This window comes from Pongo pygmaeus, chromosome 8 (genome assembly GCF_028885625.2).
Source record: "Pongo pygmaeus isolate AG05252 chromosome 8, NHGRI_mPonPyg2-v2.0_pri, whole genome shotgun sequence".
Classification (NCBI taxonomy): domain Eukaryota; kingdom Metazoa; phylum Chordata; class Mammalia; order Primates; family Hominidae; genus Pongo; species Pongo pygmaeus.
In genome coordinates this window covers 70,229,346-70,246,188 of record NC_072381.2, presented here as the reverse complement: position 1 = coordinate 70,246,188, position 16,843 = coordinate 70,229,346, and the positions used below count along the sequence as shown (strand labels likewise).

The 16,843-nt window shown below is 51.1% G+C and overlaps 2 protein-coding genes across 3 annotated transcripts in view; both read right to left on the bottom strand.

Annotated features, from left to right (window-relative positions):
- SPOCK2 (SPARC (osteonectin), cwcv and kazal like domains proteoglycan 2) overlaps positions 1-9,680 on the bottom strand; it is a 29,225-nt gene extending 19,545 nt beyond the window's left edge. For both annotated transcript variants that reach the window (XM_054503433.2, XM_054503434.2), the window contains exon 1: positions 9,481-9,680. In XM_054503433.2, the coding sequence (XP_054359408.1) occupies positions 9,481-9,669 (189 nt within the window). In that variant the 5' untranslated portion in view covers positions 9,670-9,680. The remainder of the gene's footprint in view (positions 1-9,480) is intronic.
- A 158-nt stretch (positions 9,681-9,838) lies between these two features.
- The window catches only part of ASCC1 (activating signal cointegrator 1 complex subunit 1), a 130,720-nt gene continuing 123,715 nt past the window's right edge, over positions 9,839-16,843 (bottom strand). The window contains exon 11 of the mRNA XM_063670506.1: positions 9,839-9,954. The gene's annotated coding sequence lies outside the window, so the exon portion shown is untranslated. The remainder of the gene's footprint in view (positions 9,955-16,843) is intronic.

Here is a 16,843-nt window from a genome sequence, read left to right as displayed (position 1 = left end):
CAGGTCCTTCCTGCAAGGTTCCAGCATGGCCAAACCTCAGCACCGCCTTCTCCATCCAGAATGCAAGTTCACATCAGCCCCAGAACTTCTACTCATCTCCCAAAACCCAGCTCAGCCATCATCTTCTCGAGCCCCACTCCTTATCCTTCAGGCCAGCCGTGCCTCACAGAAGTCTACCATTGCTCCAGCGACACCAGGCAATGTCGCCTCTGCCTCACTCCGCCCTAGTTAGATAGCCAGTTCCTTGAGAGCAGAGACCATGTAAATTTCTTCTCTCTATGCCCAACATCTAGTACCTAGTAATACACGCTCCTAACAATAGCTGACATCTTTATAGCAACTACCACGTGGCAAGCATTATGCTAAACACTTCACATTCACTGGCTTGTTTCCTCTTCACAACAGCTCTAAGAAACATTACTATTATTATCCCCATGTCTCAGATGATAAAATTGAGGCTCAGAGAGGTTAAGTGACTTAGGCAGGGTCACACAGCAATCGCACAGGAGAAGAGTGCTGCACCCAGAACTGTGAGTCCAGAATCCGTGCCCCTAACCAGCACTCCATAAATGTTAGCTGATGAAAAAAGTCCTAGGCCAGGGGTGGGTCCCAGGGGGCCCAATCCCAGCCCACAGGTGGTTTCTCCTACCACACCAACTCTGCTTCAAGTCCTAGGCAGGGAGTTTTGCAGCCAGGAGAGGAGGGTCTGGCGGTGGAAGGGGAAGACACCTGGGGGCCCCCGTTCTCCAGGCATTTTTCAGAAACCCCTTCACACGACCCCTGGTTCGGCTGGTTTGGAGCTAACCCATCTTCAGCTTTGATCTCTGCAGCGCAGCTCAGTTGCCATGGAGACAGTGCCCACTGAGCCAAGCTGGGGGAGACAGCAGTGAGTGCGCAGGCCTAGTCGGGCTTAGGGGGCACATGCTGGGTGTTTCCAAGTGCTGTTTACTTCCTGTCATTTTAATTAGCACCCAAATCACCCGCTCACTTCACAGCTTGAATTAACCCAATCTCTCCCAGCTTCTCCATCTGGTGTGAAGCTTGGGACCCAGCAGCGAATCAGCAAAGAAGAGCAGCCCTCCAGACCCTGGCTTATGGGGTCAAGATCCACCTGCTTCTTTGCAGCACAGTGTGACAGGGAGACCTCACCCCCTACACCCCTCACCACCAAGGACTCGGGGGCCTGGGCTCCTGCTTGGCCTTGCCACTGACTGCCAGCAAGTGAGTCACTTCCCTTGCTGGACTGGCTTCCTTGGCTGTAAAATAAGGATGACCCCCTTGCCTTCCCCTCTGAGCTGCAGAAGAACCCAGGCAATCATGTCTGCAGGAGCACTTTGTGAACTGAAGCTCCGTACTTTCAAAAGACACAAGACAGGACGCCTGAACCCCGGGTTCTCTGGCACACACCTGGGGAGCCTAGGGGCAGGGCTGGGCAGAGGCTCTGTAGGGTCTCAGTGTTACAAGGTGCCTCAATATGGACATCTGACATTGTCTCTACTTGAGGACACACAGCCAGAGGCACAGCGACAGGACGGAAAGAAGACAGTCATCATAAGACTGAATACACCACAATTTCCCTAACCCTGTTACGGCATTTCTTCATTTTTTAATAGATCAAGAATCTCTAAAAATGGAAGTGGGCCAGGCCTGGCTCAGCCTCTGAGAGGCCCTGTACCTGCCATTATTTTGGCCTCATTCCTCAGGCAACGGAGCCTGTGATGGAGGCCAGTCCACCGAAGAAGGCCCAGGACTGGAGAGAAGCTTGCCTCTGTGGCCTCCTCCTGCCCTCCCTGGAAATAGCCACAGGGCACAGAGAGAGGAACCCAGAAAAGAGCAAGGTGGGGCCCAGTGGGGACACCTGGGATCCTCCTCCACTGAGGATTAACACCTCATCACACACCTGGGAGAGGGCACCTGGGGAGGCAGTGTCCCTGCAAGGGGGTGGGGGTGGCTGGGAAGGGGCGGGGGGCAGAGGGGCCAGTCATTAAATACTTGCGCCTCTCTTAGAGGGGGCGCCAGAGGCTGTGATAGGCCTGGATAAACAGAAGGAGACAGGCATCTAGAAGACTCTGGCCTCCCACCTCCTCTGCCCTCAGAGGAATTTCCTTGGAGGGCAAAAATGTGCTTATCATCACTCCCTGCGTGCCAGGAGCCGGGCTGGGCCTGGGCTCAGGTATGCCTGCGCCAACACCCACCTGATGCCCGGGGCCTGACCTCCCTGCTGGTCCAGTGGCATCTTGGTGGCTGCCCTAGTCCTTGGTCCCTGCTCCAGGCGGTGGCCCCAATAGTGCATAAAGGGCAGAGAACAGTGGGAGGTGTGAGGGGCCCGGGGCTGTGTTCTGAGCTGCCTCAGGACCCTGGCTTCCCTTCTGGAACATGGGGGTGGGGGTCAGAATTCAAGCCCAAGGAGGTCTGAGGGAGACCCCAGGGCTGGAGCTGAGCCACAGGCCGTGGTGCAGGCGAAGAGCCCTGGACCACGAGAAGAGTGGGATTGCAGGTGCCTGCCCTTTCTCTGGCCCTGTTTCTTCGCCTGTGAAATGTGGGGCTCAGTGCTTCTGAGTCTCCAGGATTCTGCTCCCCCAGTTCTTCCAAACTGAGAACTTGGAGATGAGCAGAATAGGAGCCCGAACGATTTCAGACCCTTCACGTCCTCTGCCCTGTGCCTGGGGACAAGGGGTCAGGGAAGGAGCAAGCTGTTTGCATCCAGGCAGAGGTAAGACACCAGCCGGGCCTGGCTTGTCCTTCTATACAGGGCAGTCTTGACCGACTGGCAGGTGTTGGGGAAGACAGCAGGAGGGGGCTGGACGCCCCACCCTACAGAATCTGTTCTCTACCTGAGGGAGCCCTGTCCCCACCATCCACATGTCTGATAGGTGGCTGGCCCACTCTGTGGGCATAATAAGGTGTGGGAGTGGGGAAGAGGCTCAGAGCACCCTCTCCACGGATAAAGTGGGAGACTGGCTGTAGCCAGGGACAGGCACGGAGGGCTGAAGGACAGGGAGACCCGGGGACAGTCGTCCTTCATTTTATCATTCACTCCTTTATCCCACAAATGAATCACTGAAATTCAGGGAGCTGGGCTTGTTGCTGTGTTTGTCCCAACCTCTTGGGGTTCCGGAAGAGGAAGAGATCTCCCCAAATCACCAGCACAGTCAGACCAGCGCCCCAGCCCCTCTTTACTTGAACTCACAGAACTGCTACTTGGAGAGGAGAGGGAGGGGTGCAGAGAACGGGCTGGATGAGATCCTGTCTGGCTCTAACATGCCACAGTGCACACATTTACATTGAGCACCTACTGTGTGCCAAACACCCCATGCAATGCTCTGGGGATGGGGTGGTAAGGTACACAAGGCTGACTGTTCCCAGACCCTCTCCTCAGGGGATCAAGATGGGAGGAATGTGACAAACACACATTACAAATACCAGCAGAAGGACTCTGAAGATACAGCCCGCAGTGTAAGTGATGCTATGAGGCAGCATCCAACCTGTGCCAAATGAGTTATGGCCAATAAATGCTGCAGGAACCCCAAGGAAGGAGCCACACCTGCAACTGGATGCTGGCCAAGCCCTTGGGCGGTCAGAGGCTGGCACACTTCAAGAGCCACAGCTGGGCCAGGTCTGCACACTGAGGCTGGGCACAGTGGTATCTAAACTGTGTATCCAGGCATAGGCCTGGGCATACATTTTTCCCATCCACAACTCTTAGAAGACCCACATTGCTCCTGCAAGGGGACGCGCAGAGACGGGGTTATGGACTGCATGTTTGTGTCCCCCTAAACCCATATGCTGAAATCCTGACCTCCAATGGGAGTCGATTAGGAGGCGGGGCCTTGGGGGAGGGATTCAGTTTAGATAAGCCATCAGGGTAGGGCCCTCATGATGAGATTGGGGTCTGTATAAGAGGCTAGAGGCTGGCATGGTGGCTCATGTCTGTAATCCTAGCACTTTGGGAGGCGGAGATGGGTGGATTGCTTGAGTCCAGGAGTTCAAGACCAGCAAGGGCAACATGGTGAAACCCTGTCTACAAAAAATACAAAAATTAGCCAGGCATGGTGGTGTGTGCCTGTGATCCCAGCTACTTGAGAGGCTGAGGTGGGAGGATCGCTTGAGTCCAGGAGGTGGAGGTTGCAGCGAGCCAGGATTGCATCGCTGCACTCCAACCTGGGTGACAGAGTGAGACCCTGTCTCAAAAAAAAAAAAGAAGAGGCTACATAGAGCTCATGCTCTCTCTCTCAGCCATGTGAGGCTATAATGAGAAAAGTGTAAGCCAGGAAGAGGGCCCTCATCAAACATCAAGTCTGCCAGCATCCTGATCTTAGACTTCCTGGCCTCCAGAACTGTGAGGATAAAATAAATCTCTGTTGTTTAAGCCACCCCATCTCTGGTATCTTGTTACAGCAGCCCACGCCTAAGAGAGATGATATGTGTATCCTCAGCCTGGTGCTTGCCCCAAGATGCCATTAGGCCCCATTTCTCAGGTTTTTTGGTCTCCAGCTAATATACACCCTCCCCTAATCTGGTCACAGGTACTTTCTCTGGAGAAAAAAGAGAATCTCTTCCTTAAACCCAAAGACCTGCCACCCAGCCTGTGGCAGTGATGTGGTAGGATAAGCAGGGTATACCTGTGGGTGGCCAGGCCATTGCCAGGCTCTTCCTGGAGTGACAGCATGCTAAAGCCTCTGCAGATGATTTGGTTTCACCTCCCCACTAAACCACCAGGAAAATCAAGGCCCAGAAAGGTGAAGTGGCTGCCCCAAGGTCACACAGCTAGTTCTGTCCCCTCACTGGGAAGATGAGCAGAGCGCTCTCTCTGGCCCTTGGGCCTTAGGGTAGGACAGAGCTCTTCTGTGCTCCAGGTAGCCTTCTGACCTTTTTGAGAAGGGGAGGGGAGGCTGCTGGCTTCCCATCCTCTCAGGCTGCTGCAAGACTGGAGTAGCATACGACAGCCTCTCCAGGCAAAGAGGGCTCTTCTCTCCCTCTCTTCCCAGGCTTGGAGTCTCGCCGGGTGTTCAAGAGCCCATCACTCTGCTGACACTGCTCCAGCTCCAGTTAGAAGCTGGGGTGGAGGAGAGGTCAGGGAAAGGCCCACCCTCCCATTCTCAAACCCCAATTGTTGTTGTTGTTGTTGTTATATGTTTTGTTTTGTTTTTAGTCACTTTATCTGGCAGAGGACCCAAACCCCAATTATGAAATCCATCCTGACCCACTTTTGGGTTCTTCTCACACACCCACACTTACCCACAGACATCGGCGCAGCGCATCCCCACACTTGCGCTGGTTTAGGTGTGTGGGGTGGGAAGCAGGGAGGGGTGGTCAGGAGGGAGCCCCTTTGTGGCTACTTGCTACTTGCCTTCTTGGTGTTCCTAAACACACGATATTGTTAGCCAGCAGGTAACAATATCCCTGGACCAGACCCCAGGATCATGATGAAGTCCCTGGCATACAGGAAGGGCTCAGATCTGCAGTGAATGAGTGACAGTGAACGTGCAGTAACGTCTTTCTCACAGGGACAGGCATGGTGTGGGCCAGCCCCAGAAATGAGGACCCATCTGGTGGTTTTTCCGTGGGTGAGGAGCGTAGTACCTGCCCTGGAAGCCCTCCGGCCCCCTGACAAGGTGCCTTCACACCTATGCATCCCTTTCAGTTTCCTAGTCTGAAATCGAAGCTCAGAGGGGTTATGTGATGAGCCCAGCATCCTGGGGCCAGTCAGCGGCAGAGCCCGAACTGGCACCCAGGCCAGAGCTGTCCCAGCACACTGCACCCTGGCCCCTCCTGGGTGGAGAGCTGCCTCTGGAGTGTTGCTAGGCCTGGGTGGGGAGTAGGCTATAGGCAGGATGCTGGAGACACTGAGGGCTTTGGCCCACCTTCCTAGGAGGTGACACTCCTACTCAGGGCATCCTTGAAGGCTCAGAGGACACAAGCCAGAGTAGACTTTGCTCTTCAGGGTAGACCCTTCCTTCTCACTTTCACTAAGGGTGAGGCCTAGAATTCCCTGAAAAACAAAATTAAGTAAGATGACTTGGATTCAAATCTCAGCTCTGCTACTTACTAGCTATTTGACCTTTGGGTAAGTTACTTCTCTGTGCCTCAGTTTCTACAACCATAAAATGGCAGGCTGTAAAGTAACAATAACTATCTCCCAGGTCCTTGAGAGGCACAAGAGACCACTCAAATTAAAGTGCTTTAATTTGATTTAATTTAATTTAATGGCAGATTGAATGCTCACTGCACCAGGGATTCAACTTATATGAACTGTGCGCCTCCTGGGTGCCAAGCAGTGTGTGAGACACTCATAAATATAATGAACACTTCATAGCAGTGGAGTACAAAGTAGAGAAGAGCCAAGAAGAAAAAGAACAGTCAGTTCTTCATAGCCAAGCTCTGTGGAGCCTGCCCTGAAGAATGCTGTGTAATGGACCTGTCTCCTCCAAGTGTCCATCCCTCTAGGCCCTAGATGCTTTGTTCCAAAGACCTACATTAAATTCCACCCAGTTGTGCAGGGAGTGAATTGGGAGGTAGGAGCATCGGGGAGCAGGGCTTGGAAAAGCCCAGGACTGCCCAGGGCAGGGTACAGCTAGATCTGTAGGCCAGGGAGCCAGGCGGAGTCCACAACCTCCCCCCTCTTCTGCCAGAATCCCCTCCTCCCTGGCAGCCGGGCACCCAGCATTAGAAGAGATCGACCCAGGCACAGGCTGTAAGAGCCCTGAGCCCACTGGAGGGGAGGATTACTCAACTGGTAAATCCTGCCTTCCCTATAATCCTGGTGCTCAGAGAAAGATGCTAAGCTGTGCTTCCTCTCAACCAGCTCTGGCCAATTCCAAAGTGGAGCAACTCCCCAAGTTTTCTTGCTCTTCTTCATTCTCCTGACCCTTTCAACACGATTCCCTCAAGTTCCCCCTTCAGTTCTGTCCACACCACTGAATAAGGCATTTCCCTCCCAAGCCTGCTCCCCAAGAGTATCCCACTCCTCCTGCTTGCCTCCACCCTACTGGGGCAAATGGGGGACCCTGTACCATTCTGGGGTTATGAACAAGGTCCCAGTTCAACCTTGCAACCCCTTAAGGGGTTCAAACGAAATTCCCATCTCTCCTTTGAGGAACCAAGGAGCATATTTTCCAAAGAGCTGGCCTAATGGAAATATAAAGCCGGTTGCTACTGGGCCCAGTTAGAGTGCCTTCAGCCCTTAGGCAGGAAGTAGGGCTTCTTCTGGCAGAAGAGGGATATGTTTGTAGTGCTGGCGGGGACCCTGTGTACTGTCTGGGCACTGCACAACTTCAGGGGGCACCATTTCTATTGTGGCACCCCTAGAGTTATGCAATGCAGTGGCTCTGAGCTAGCAGCCTCCTTCCTGCCTTTCTGCAGAGGCTGTCAACAGATCCCCAGGGCCAGGCCCTCTTGCCCAGCCTTCTTTGTCCTACTTCTCTCCCTGACCCTGTCCTCCTGCAGCCAGGACTACCTGAAATGGGGTTTTAGAGGACATCTGCCCTACAAAAGCCTGAGGCTACCAAAATCAACACACACCTAAAGCTTTCCCATGAATCTTATATGTGCAAGTCCTGAAGACTTTCAAATCTAGTGCCTTTCTTCTGATGAGCATGAGAGGAAGGGGGAAGTGGTTGGCACCAATACAGAGAGACAGGTGGGCAGCCCAGTGCCATGGGGTCAAGCAGTAAGTCATTTATTCTCACCCACCGAGCTGGCTATTGGAAGCAGGTGGAAGAAGGGAGGAGGGGAGGAATTTTTATTTTAAACCTTTCCTGTTCTGATTAAGCATTTCTTTTCCCTCTGACCTTCACTGGTCCCATTTTGGCAGATCAAACAGCCAGCGAGTTGGAGGGAGGCCTAGGCCAGTGACACATGGATTCCGGATGGGCCAGCCTGCTGCCGCCCCCTCGCTGCTGTGGCCGGGCTGCTGCCCAGGAGGCGGCAGGAGACTGCGGCTCATCTGCGCCGGGCCTGCAGGTGCCTCGGGAAGGCCTCGCGGAGCTCCAGGCTCCTGCGGCTGAACAGGTCGCGTGTGGGGAGAAGGCGGAGATCAGCAGCCCATCGGGGGCCCTGCCACTCATCCTGGAGACCTGGCTGCCCGTGGTTCCTGCTCTCCTCTGTGAATTACAACCTGCCAGTTTGACTTTGGGGAGAAACAGTCACTTGTCTGACGGTAACAAAAAGATCCAAATCTCTGCCTCTTCCCATCACTTGGCTGGATAGCCTATGAAGCATGTGTGTTTTAAACAAATTTCCAAGGAACTTGTGGATGCACGCAGTTTAAGAGAAAACGGGAGAGGTCATGGTGTGGCCTGCGTTGTACTGGGTGGGTCGGACGAGGGAATCTGGGGAAGGAGGAGTAAGGGCCGGGGTCCTACAAGAGGTTTTCTGGGGTCAGGGCGGCGGTGAGCACCAGGTCGCCAGGAGCAGCCGGCGTCGCCTCTGGCGCATCCGGGCCCATCCCCCACAGCACCCTCAACGATCTCGGGGTCCAGCCACACCCTCCGCCCGCCCTGCCTCACTCCTGCTTCCCCAGCCCCCAACCCGGCCCGGCCGGGAGGAAGGAGCTGGCCCCGCCGGGCCGCCGCCTGCGACTTCCCCTCTGATCCACAGGTGCGGGTAAACAAAAGTGCTGCAGCCACCCCCCCCGCCCCCACCCCGCGGAGTTCGGCCCAAGGTTACGCCGGGGTTCGGGCGGCGCCCGCCGGGGGCCCCCAGACCCAGCTTCTGGACTCTCCCCGGCTTCTCAAGCCCACCGGGCCGGGAGCCTTCCTCCGGCTCCGAGCTGCTCCCCTCTCTCCAGGCTGGGTTCCCCCCTGAAAGGTTGGTCCGGGAAAACCAGCCTGGGTCCTCGCGCGCCCTTCTGCACCGGGACCCCAGCCCACCCCTGTACGGACACGCCTTCCACCAATCTCGCCTAGGAAGGCTGCTGGGACCCCAGACCCAGAGCCCCGGCCACACTCAGGTCCCATGCTGTCCCCCTCCCGCAAAGCCCACGGTGGGAACAGAGGGCACCGCGCGAGCCGATGCCACCCTCACTGCCGGCCCCACCCAGACCTGTCGGTGCTGCAGTGCCCCGTATGTGCAGCCTGCAGCATCCCAGCGGCTGGGGCAGGCCCGGGGGCGGCTCGCACAACGCAGCTGGGGACCGGGTAGGGGTCCAGCCGCAGCCGGAGTCCGGGTCCCCCCGGCCCCGCACCCCTTCCCACTCCCGGCCCGCAGGGGAGACCCCGGAGCGCGCGCCCCCGGAGCGTCGGGCGGGTGTGGGGCTGGGGTCCCGGGGCTGGGGGGTCCCAGGGCCGCCGGCCCGGGCCGCAGGGACAGGGGAGGGGCGGCCGGGCTGTGACCCCTAGTACTGTTTACTCTCCGTGTAATTAGCCGGCCGGGCTGCGGAGCCTTGGGCTGCGACGTGCAGCGGCCGCTCCCGCAGACCCCGGAGCTCAATCCCCGAACCCGCAACCCCGGGTCTCTGCCTTGGCAGCCCTGCGGACTCACGTCTCGGAAGCGGTTCCAGTGCTTGATCTTGCCGCTGTACTGCGAGATGGACGACAGCCATTGCTCGTCCTCCATGAAATTGCCGGGGGTCTCGCCCTCCTTGAGCCCCTTGGCGTCACCTTCGGCCAGGGCTGCCGCGGCCAGGAGCAGCAGCGGCAGCACCAGCCGCCCGCAGCCCGGGGCGCGCATCGTGGTCCGGGTTCGACCTGGGGGGTCTTGACTTCTGCAGTATTTTAATGTCCTTCCTCCCACCCCGCTGCTGGCGAAGCGCACGCGGCTGTCCTCAGCTCTCCTCCCGCGGTCTGCCTCCGGTGACTGGCGGAGAGTGGGTCGCGGCTGAAATGTGACCTGGTTAGGAGATGCACTTGTCTGAAAAAGCCCAGCACTGGACGCGGAGAGGGAGAGAGAATCAGAGAGGCTGCGCCAGCAGGGGCTGTAACTGTAGCATCAGCATCACGTTTGACATCATCATACCTGGTTTAAAAAAAAAAAAAAAGGAGTGGGTAGATTTCAAAGCGAAGCGCTCTCTGGATGAGAGCGCCAAACGCCAGCCAGCCGCAGCGGGGCCCAGCCCCGCCTGGCACACAGGGAGTTGCAGACCAAGAAATCAGAATCCCGAAATGTCCCTGAGCTCCCTCCAAGGATGGAGAGCAAGAAGGGCCCCAGGATCTCCCCGGGGAAGATGGGATGGGGGAGAGGGCGCAAAACTCTCCGGTTACAAAGCCAGCCAGGCTCAGGTGTCGGAAAGGGAATTTGGCCAGACACTGTTTTTCTCCCTTTGCCTCCCACCCAGAGGGGCCTGCGCCACAGCCCTGACAGCTGGCTTCCTGCGAGTTATGGCTCTACCGTAATGCGTGGCTTCGTTAAGACAAAAGCCGTATAACAACTGGCTGCTCAGAACCATTGCTCCCCAGCGGCACCGCGTTGCGCAAGGCAAGGCCTGAGCACTGAGTGGCTGGTGAAACAGAGGCAGATGTCCTCCTCCCCAGGCAGCTGTTTAGGGGCTGTCACCCTTTTTGTTAGCTCTTCCCAGGACAACCCTAAAACGCAAATGTCTGACCATTTCATCTGCCTTGGAGGCTGCAAATTTGGAAAAGGCATATTTGCTTATGGTTTTTTGACTTCAAGTTAGTTTGAATAAGCCACTGGGGAAGCCAGGGAGTGGGGTGCTGGGGTGGGGTGCTGGTTTTGTTTGAGGTGTTTCGGGTTTTGTTGAAACTGTGACCCTCCTTATTGGCTGTAGATTTAAATGTTGACATACCAGCGGGGAAGGCTGGAGGCTGGCCACAGTCCCAAGATCACAGCAGAAATGGGGACAGGTTTATATTACAAATACATTAAAGAAGAAACATCATCTGATAGGACAAAACCTAGTGAACTTTTGGGACCCAAGCCCTAGATTGTGTTTTTATAAAAAGACTTAGCTGCTGTGATCTAAAAATAAAATAAAATTTTAAAAGGCAATGAAAAACATGATCTTAATCAGTAGGAAAAAACATAGCTTACAAGGTTCCTTGTCACCCTGAATTTGGCCTGTCTGGGAACTCTGAATGCCTCAGTGGCTCAGGCTGGAGTCTCGTTGGGAAAACAGAAAACAATAGCTCCCTTTCCGTGTTTTCTTGTTTCCTTTGCTGTTGGATTTAGTGGTGGTGCTGCAGTGAGGCCCTGGCCATTGACGTCTTCATCTCACAGTAATAAAGCATTCTTCCTGGGTGTGTCCTGGCGCTGTACAGTGAGAGAGCACGGCTTGCTGTCGTGGAGACTAGGGGACAGAATCCCACTTACTGGCTGGATTCTTGAGCAATTACCTATTTTCTATCTAAAATTAATGGTAATACCACCATGAAAATTGCTGTGAAGTGCAAGCAAAATTACATACTAAGTGGGCATAATGGGCATTTTTTAAAAAGTTAGTCTTCCCTCTGGTTGGGAAGAGAAGGCTATGGTGTCCCATAGTTCTGAAGATTTATCAAAATTTGCCATCTTTTCCACCATCTCAATCCTACAATCCTAGTTTTTTGGTTTTTTTTGTTTGTTTGTTTGTTTTAAGCAAAGCTAGCTATATATCTCTAAGGCACTTAGGAGATAGATACCAGATACCACAGCTCTCCCATTCCTGTGCTATCTTAGGGGCTTCCAGAGTTACCCAAGTTGCAGAATAAAGAGTTTGGAAAGGTGCTGTCAAGATGCCCATCAATATGACAATAGCTGTCTCCAGACTCTGAGGGTCAAAATGGCTCCCACAGTCCCAGGTAGCTTCTCCAGTGGGACTTGCCTTCTGTAGCACCTTCAAGCTGGGTCAATACTAGTCCTGTGTCAAAAGCTAATCAACAACATTCCAGTCCCATTAGTGAAGCCAATAGTAATGCTATTTAGGAAGAAGAACCAAAATTTCCAGATGACTGGTGTAAAACTTGTAGGAAATGGCCAATAGTTATAGTTTACAAAGAAGAAAAAAAGGGCCAGGTGTGCTGACTCACACCTGTAATCCCAGCACTTTAGGAGGCCAAGAGGCAGGAGGATGGCTTGAGCCTAAGAGTTCCAGACCAGTGTGGGCAACATAAAGAGACCCTATCTCTATATAAAATTTAAAAAATGAGCCAGGTTGCACATGCCTGTGGTCCCAGCTACTCAGAGGCTGAGGTGAGAGGATTGTTTGAGCCTGGGAGTTAAGGCTATACTGGGCTAGCATCGTGCCACTGCACTCCAGCTGGAGAAACAGAGCAAGACTCTTTCTCAAAAGAAAACAGAAAAGAAGAAAAAGAAAAGGTTTTCCTTTTTTTTTTTTTTTTTTTTTCTGAGATGGAGTCTCACTCTGTCGCCCAGGCTGGAGTGCAGTGGTGCGATCTCGGCTCATTGCAACCTCTGCCTCCCAAGTTTAAGCAATTCTCCTGCCTCAGCCTCCCGAGTACCTGGGATTACAGGTGCCCATCCCCATACTCAGCTAATTTTTCTATTTTTAGTAGAAATGGGGTTTCACCATGTTGGCCAAGCTGGTCTTGAACTCCTGGCTTCAGGTGATCCTCCCTCCTCAGCCTCCCAAAGTGTTGGGATTACAAGCATGAGCCACCGCACCCGGCTTGGTTTTCCTAATGTTTGAAAGAATTACTGGCAGGTTAGCCTTTTCAAGACAATGGCCCCAAACATGAGGAGCTGCTAGGTATATGTATTAAGTGGTACATATATTTTACACATTTTTCTGTTTGCACTTAATATTTAGCAATTCTAAAATGGAGAAGAGAAACCTTAGTTTCCTAACAAGAAACCCAAATTGAATACATCGAGTTTCGCTCGTTGCCCAGGCTGGAGTGCAATGGCACAATCTCAGCTTACTGCAACCTCTGCCTCCCAGGTTCAAAAGCAAATCTCCTGCCTCAGCCTCCCGAGTAGCTGGGATTACAGGAACACACCACCACACCCAGCTAATTTTGTATATTTAGTAGAGATGGGGTTTCTCCATGTTGGTCTGGCTAGTCTCAAACTGATCTCATGTGATCCATCCGCCTCGGCCTCCCAAAGTGCTGGAATTACCAGCATGAGCCACCGTGCCTGGCCTGAATATATCTTAAAACCCATTTAATTCCATTGCTAGATGACCCCACAAGCACAAAAAGATAAACACACAAAGATCCAGAATTGTTCATAACAGCCCATCCTGGAAACCAATTCAATGTTCATTAGCCAGAAACCACCTACTTAAAGGATAAAGCATACCTATAACAGACTATTGTGCAGACATTAAAAATAATGAGGTAGATCTGTATCTATTAAAGACCAGTGTGATCCACTATGTATTGCTGGGTGAGAAAAGCTCGTTATATAAGATCATATATAACAGGATCCCATTTGGAAGTATAGTATAGTATAGCCATTCTCAAACTTTCTGGCATCAGGAGCCCTTAACACTAAAAAATTATTGAGGACCCCAAAGAACTTTTGTTTATGTGAGTTATATATATAGTGATATTTACTGTATTTGAAAATCAAATTATGAATTTAAATTTTTCATTTTTTTTTTTTTTTTTTAAGACGGACTCTCACACTGTCACCCGGGCTGGAGTGCAGTGGCGCCATCTCGGCTCACTGCAAACTCCGCCTCCTGGGTTCACGCCATTCTCCTGCCTCAGCCTCCCGAATAGCTGGGACTACAGGTGCCCGCCACCACACCCGGCTAATTTTTTGTATTTTTAGTAGAGACAGGGTTTCACCGTGTTAGCCAGGATGGTCTCAATCTCCTGACCTTGTGATCCGCCCATCTCGGCCTCCCAAAGTGCTGGGATTACAGGCGTGAGCCACCGCGCCTGGCCTAAATTTTTTATTTTAAAATAATAAGTGTACCCATTTCATATTAACAGAATATTTTATGAAAAACAACCATCTCTACCCCTCCCCCAAATTAGTAAGAGAGTGGCACTGTTTTACAGTTTTACAAATCTCTTTAGTGTCTGGCCAGAAGAAGACAGAGTCTGGCATAAGCTTCTGCATTACAGCAAGCGTATCTGTTGCTGGGGCTGCCGTAACAAAGTACCACAGATTGGGTGGCTTCAACAACAGACAATTATTTTCTCACAGTTCTGGAGGCTCAGAGTTCAAGATCAAACTGTTGGTGGGTCTGGTTTCTCCTGAGCCCTCTCTTCATGGCCTGCAGGGTGGCCGCCTTCTTGCTGTGTCCTCGTTTCCTCTGTGCACACACTAGTCTGGTGTCTCTGTGTGTCCAAATTCCCTCTTCTTATAAAGACACCAGACAGACTGCATTAGGGCTGACCCTAACAGCCTCACTTTAACCTAATCACCCCACTAAAAGCCCAATCCCCAAATAAACAGTCACATTCTGAGTTACTGGGAGTTAGAGCTTCGACATGTAGATTTTGGGTGGTTGTGACTCAGCAGCAGGTATAAATGAAAATAGCTAGTAAGAGCACAGTAGAAGCACTGGCAGCAAACTGAGTTAATCTCTGAAAACACATATATTTATACCCTAAATCTATCAATTTACAATATTCTAGAAAACAAAAGTACACACACACACATTCTACTGATCATCAGAGTGATGTCACCATGTCACAGAGCCTCTGGAAAACTCCAATGAACACTCGTGAGAGAATGAGTTAAAAAGGCACATAGCACCTTAGTGTTCTTATGAAAACAGTTTGGACCTCCTCATAGACATCCCCTAAAAGGTTCCTGGGGACTCCTAGAAGTCCAAAGTCCACACTTCGAGAGCTGCTGGTACAATCTATATGACTTAAGGCAATTTTTTTTTCCTTTTTTTTTTTTTTTTTGAGACAGGGTTTCACTCACTGTCACCCAGGCTGGAGTGCAGTGATGTAATCATGGCTCACTACAGCCTTGCCCTCCTGGGCTCAATTGATCCCACCTCAGCCTCTGAAGTAGCTGGGACTACAGTCGCATGCCACTATGCCTGGCTAATTTTCTTTTGTACTTTTATTTTGGTAGAGACAGTGTCTCACCATGTTGCCAGCCTGGTCTTGAACTCCTGGGCTTAAGCAATCCTCTTGCCTCCCAAAGTGCTAGGATTACAGGTGTGAGCCACTGCCCCCAACTTTAAGGAAAATTTCTTAACCTTGTTAAGCCTCAGTTTGTAAAATGGGGACAATATTACCTACTTAAGTGGGCTATTGTAAAGACTGAATTAATGTACAAAAAAATAACAAATGTGAACACTCCACTAATATTAGCTATTATTTGTGAAAAATTTCTTAATTCCTCATATTTTATATATGTCTAAATGTATAGGGAGTAGTTACTTCTGGAAGCTAAAATTTATTTTCATTTATTATTATTATTATTTTTTTTTTGTAGAGATGGGGTCTTGCTAGTTTGCTGATGCTGGTCTTGGACTCCTGGCCTCAAGCGAAACTCTGGTTTCAGCCTCCGATTTAAATTGAAGTATAACACACACTGACAAAAGCACAAAGGATAAACTTGATTATTTTTCATAAAGTAAACTTGTCTTCGTTTAAAAGGACATTTTACAAAAAAAAAAAAGCTATTAATAAAAACCAAAACGGCAGCCACTTTCCTCACTTCTAGCAGCAAGAGCTTGAACATTCATGCTCCCTATGGTATCAAGATGGAAGCTGACAGGTGTTCCATCGACTCAACTCAATACACCTCTAGTGCCACTGGGTTCCCTTGAGCTCCAGGACAGTGAGCTCCAGCACAGTACAAGGGCAAACAGGAACCAAATCTGAATTATTACGATGCTGGATTCTACTCAATGCCCAGTTTTGGAAACTCTAGAGCTTGCTTTAAAAATAATCATTATAAGAAACATTTACAATGTGTCTAAAATAAAAATTACTCTCCATAACAAAGTTCTATGTATAACAACACTGATTCTGTGAAGTAGCAAGTGAGAGATTTTTTTCCCTCTTCCTCTTAGAGGAATTGAGGGTGAAGTCAGTGCCTCAAAAGCTGGCTGGAGCAGTGTTAGGTACAATGAACTATTTCAGTGTAGAATGAATTACAAAACGGTAATATGAAGGAAGGTTTGATTGTAAGCACAGCAGCAGCAAATCCTCCAACATTTACCCCGTTATCATTTGGTGAGAGAGGAACCCTAACTCTAACCCTTTTACTGTTGTTGCTCTCTACCATTTAGCTTTTTCATAAAAGTTCTACATCAAAACTGTTACTCCCTCTTCCACAACAGCATTGAAAACTGTATTTCCTTAGAGCTACACTGTCCCCAAAATTGGAATACAGACTTCATGAAAGAATATTTTATCTCTGCCTACCACTGCAGGTGGAAAAAAAGGAATTTTTTAAAATTTAAATTTTAAAAATTTTCCAATTCTACCAATACCTACCAACTTACAAAACTCTAGAGAACACAGAAATACACAAACACACATTCCATTAACCACCAGAGTGATGATGCTGTCGCGTCATAGAGCCTCTGGAAAACCCCACTGTATAACTGGTGAGACAAAGGGAGGGAAAAAGGCAAACAACTTCAGAAGAATTAATTAACAAGACATAGGGAAGAGTAATAACTAAATCCTCAATAACACAATTTCCAATTCTATTTAGAATTTGGTATTCGGGCCCAGTGTGGCGGCTCACAGCAGTAATCCTAACACTTTGGGAGGCCAAGGCAGGAAGACGTCTTGAGCCCAGGAGTTTGAGATCAGCCTGGGCAACACAGTGAGACTGCATCTCTACAAATTTTTTTTTTTTTAAAAAGTAGCCAGGCATGGTGGTGCACGCCTGTAGTCCCAGCTGCTCGGTAGGCTGAGGTGGGAGGATAGCTTGAGCCCAAGAGGTCAAGGCTGCAGTGAGCCATGATTGTGCCACTGCACTCCAGACTGGGTGACAGACTGAGACCCTGTCTCAAAAA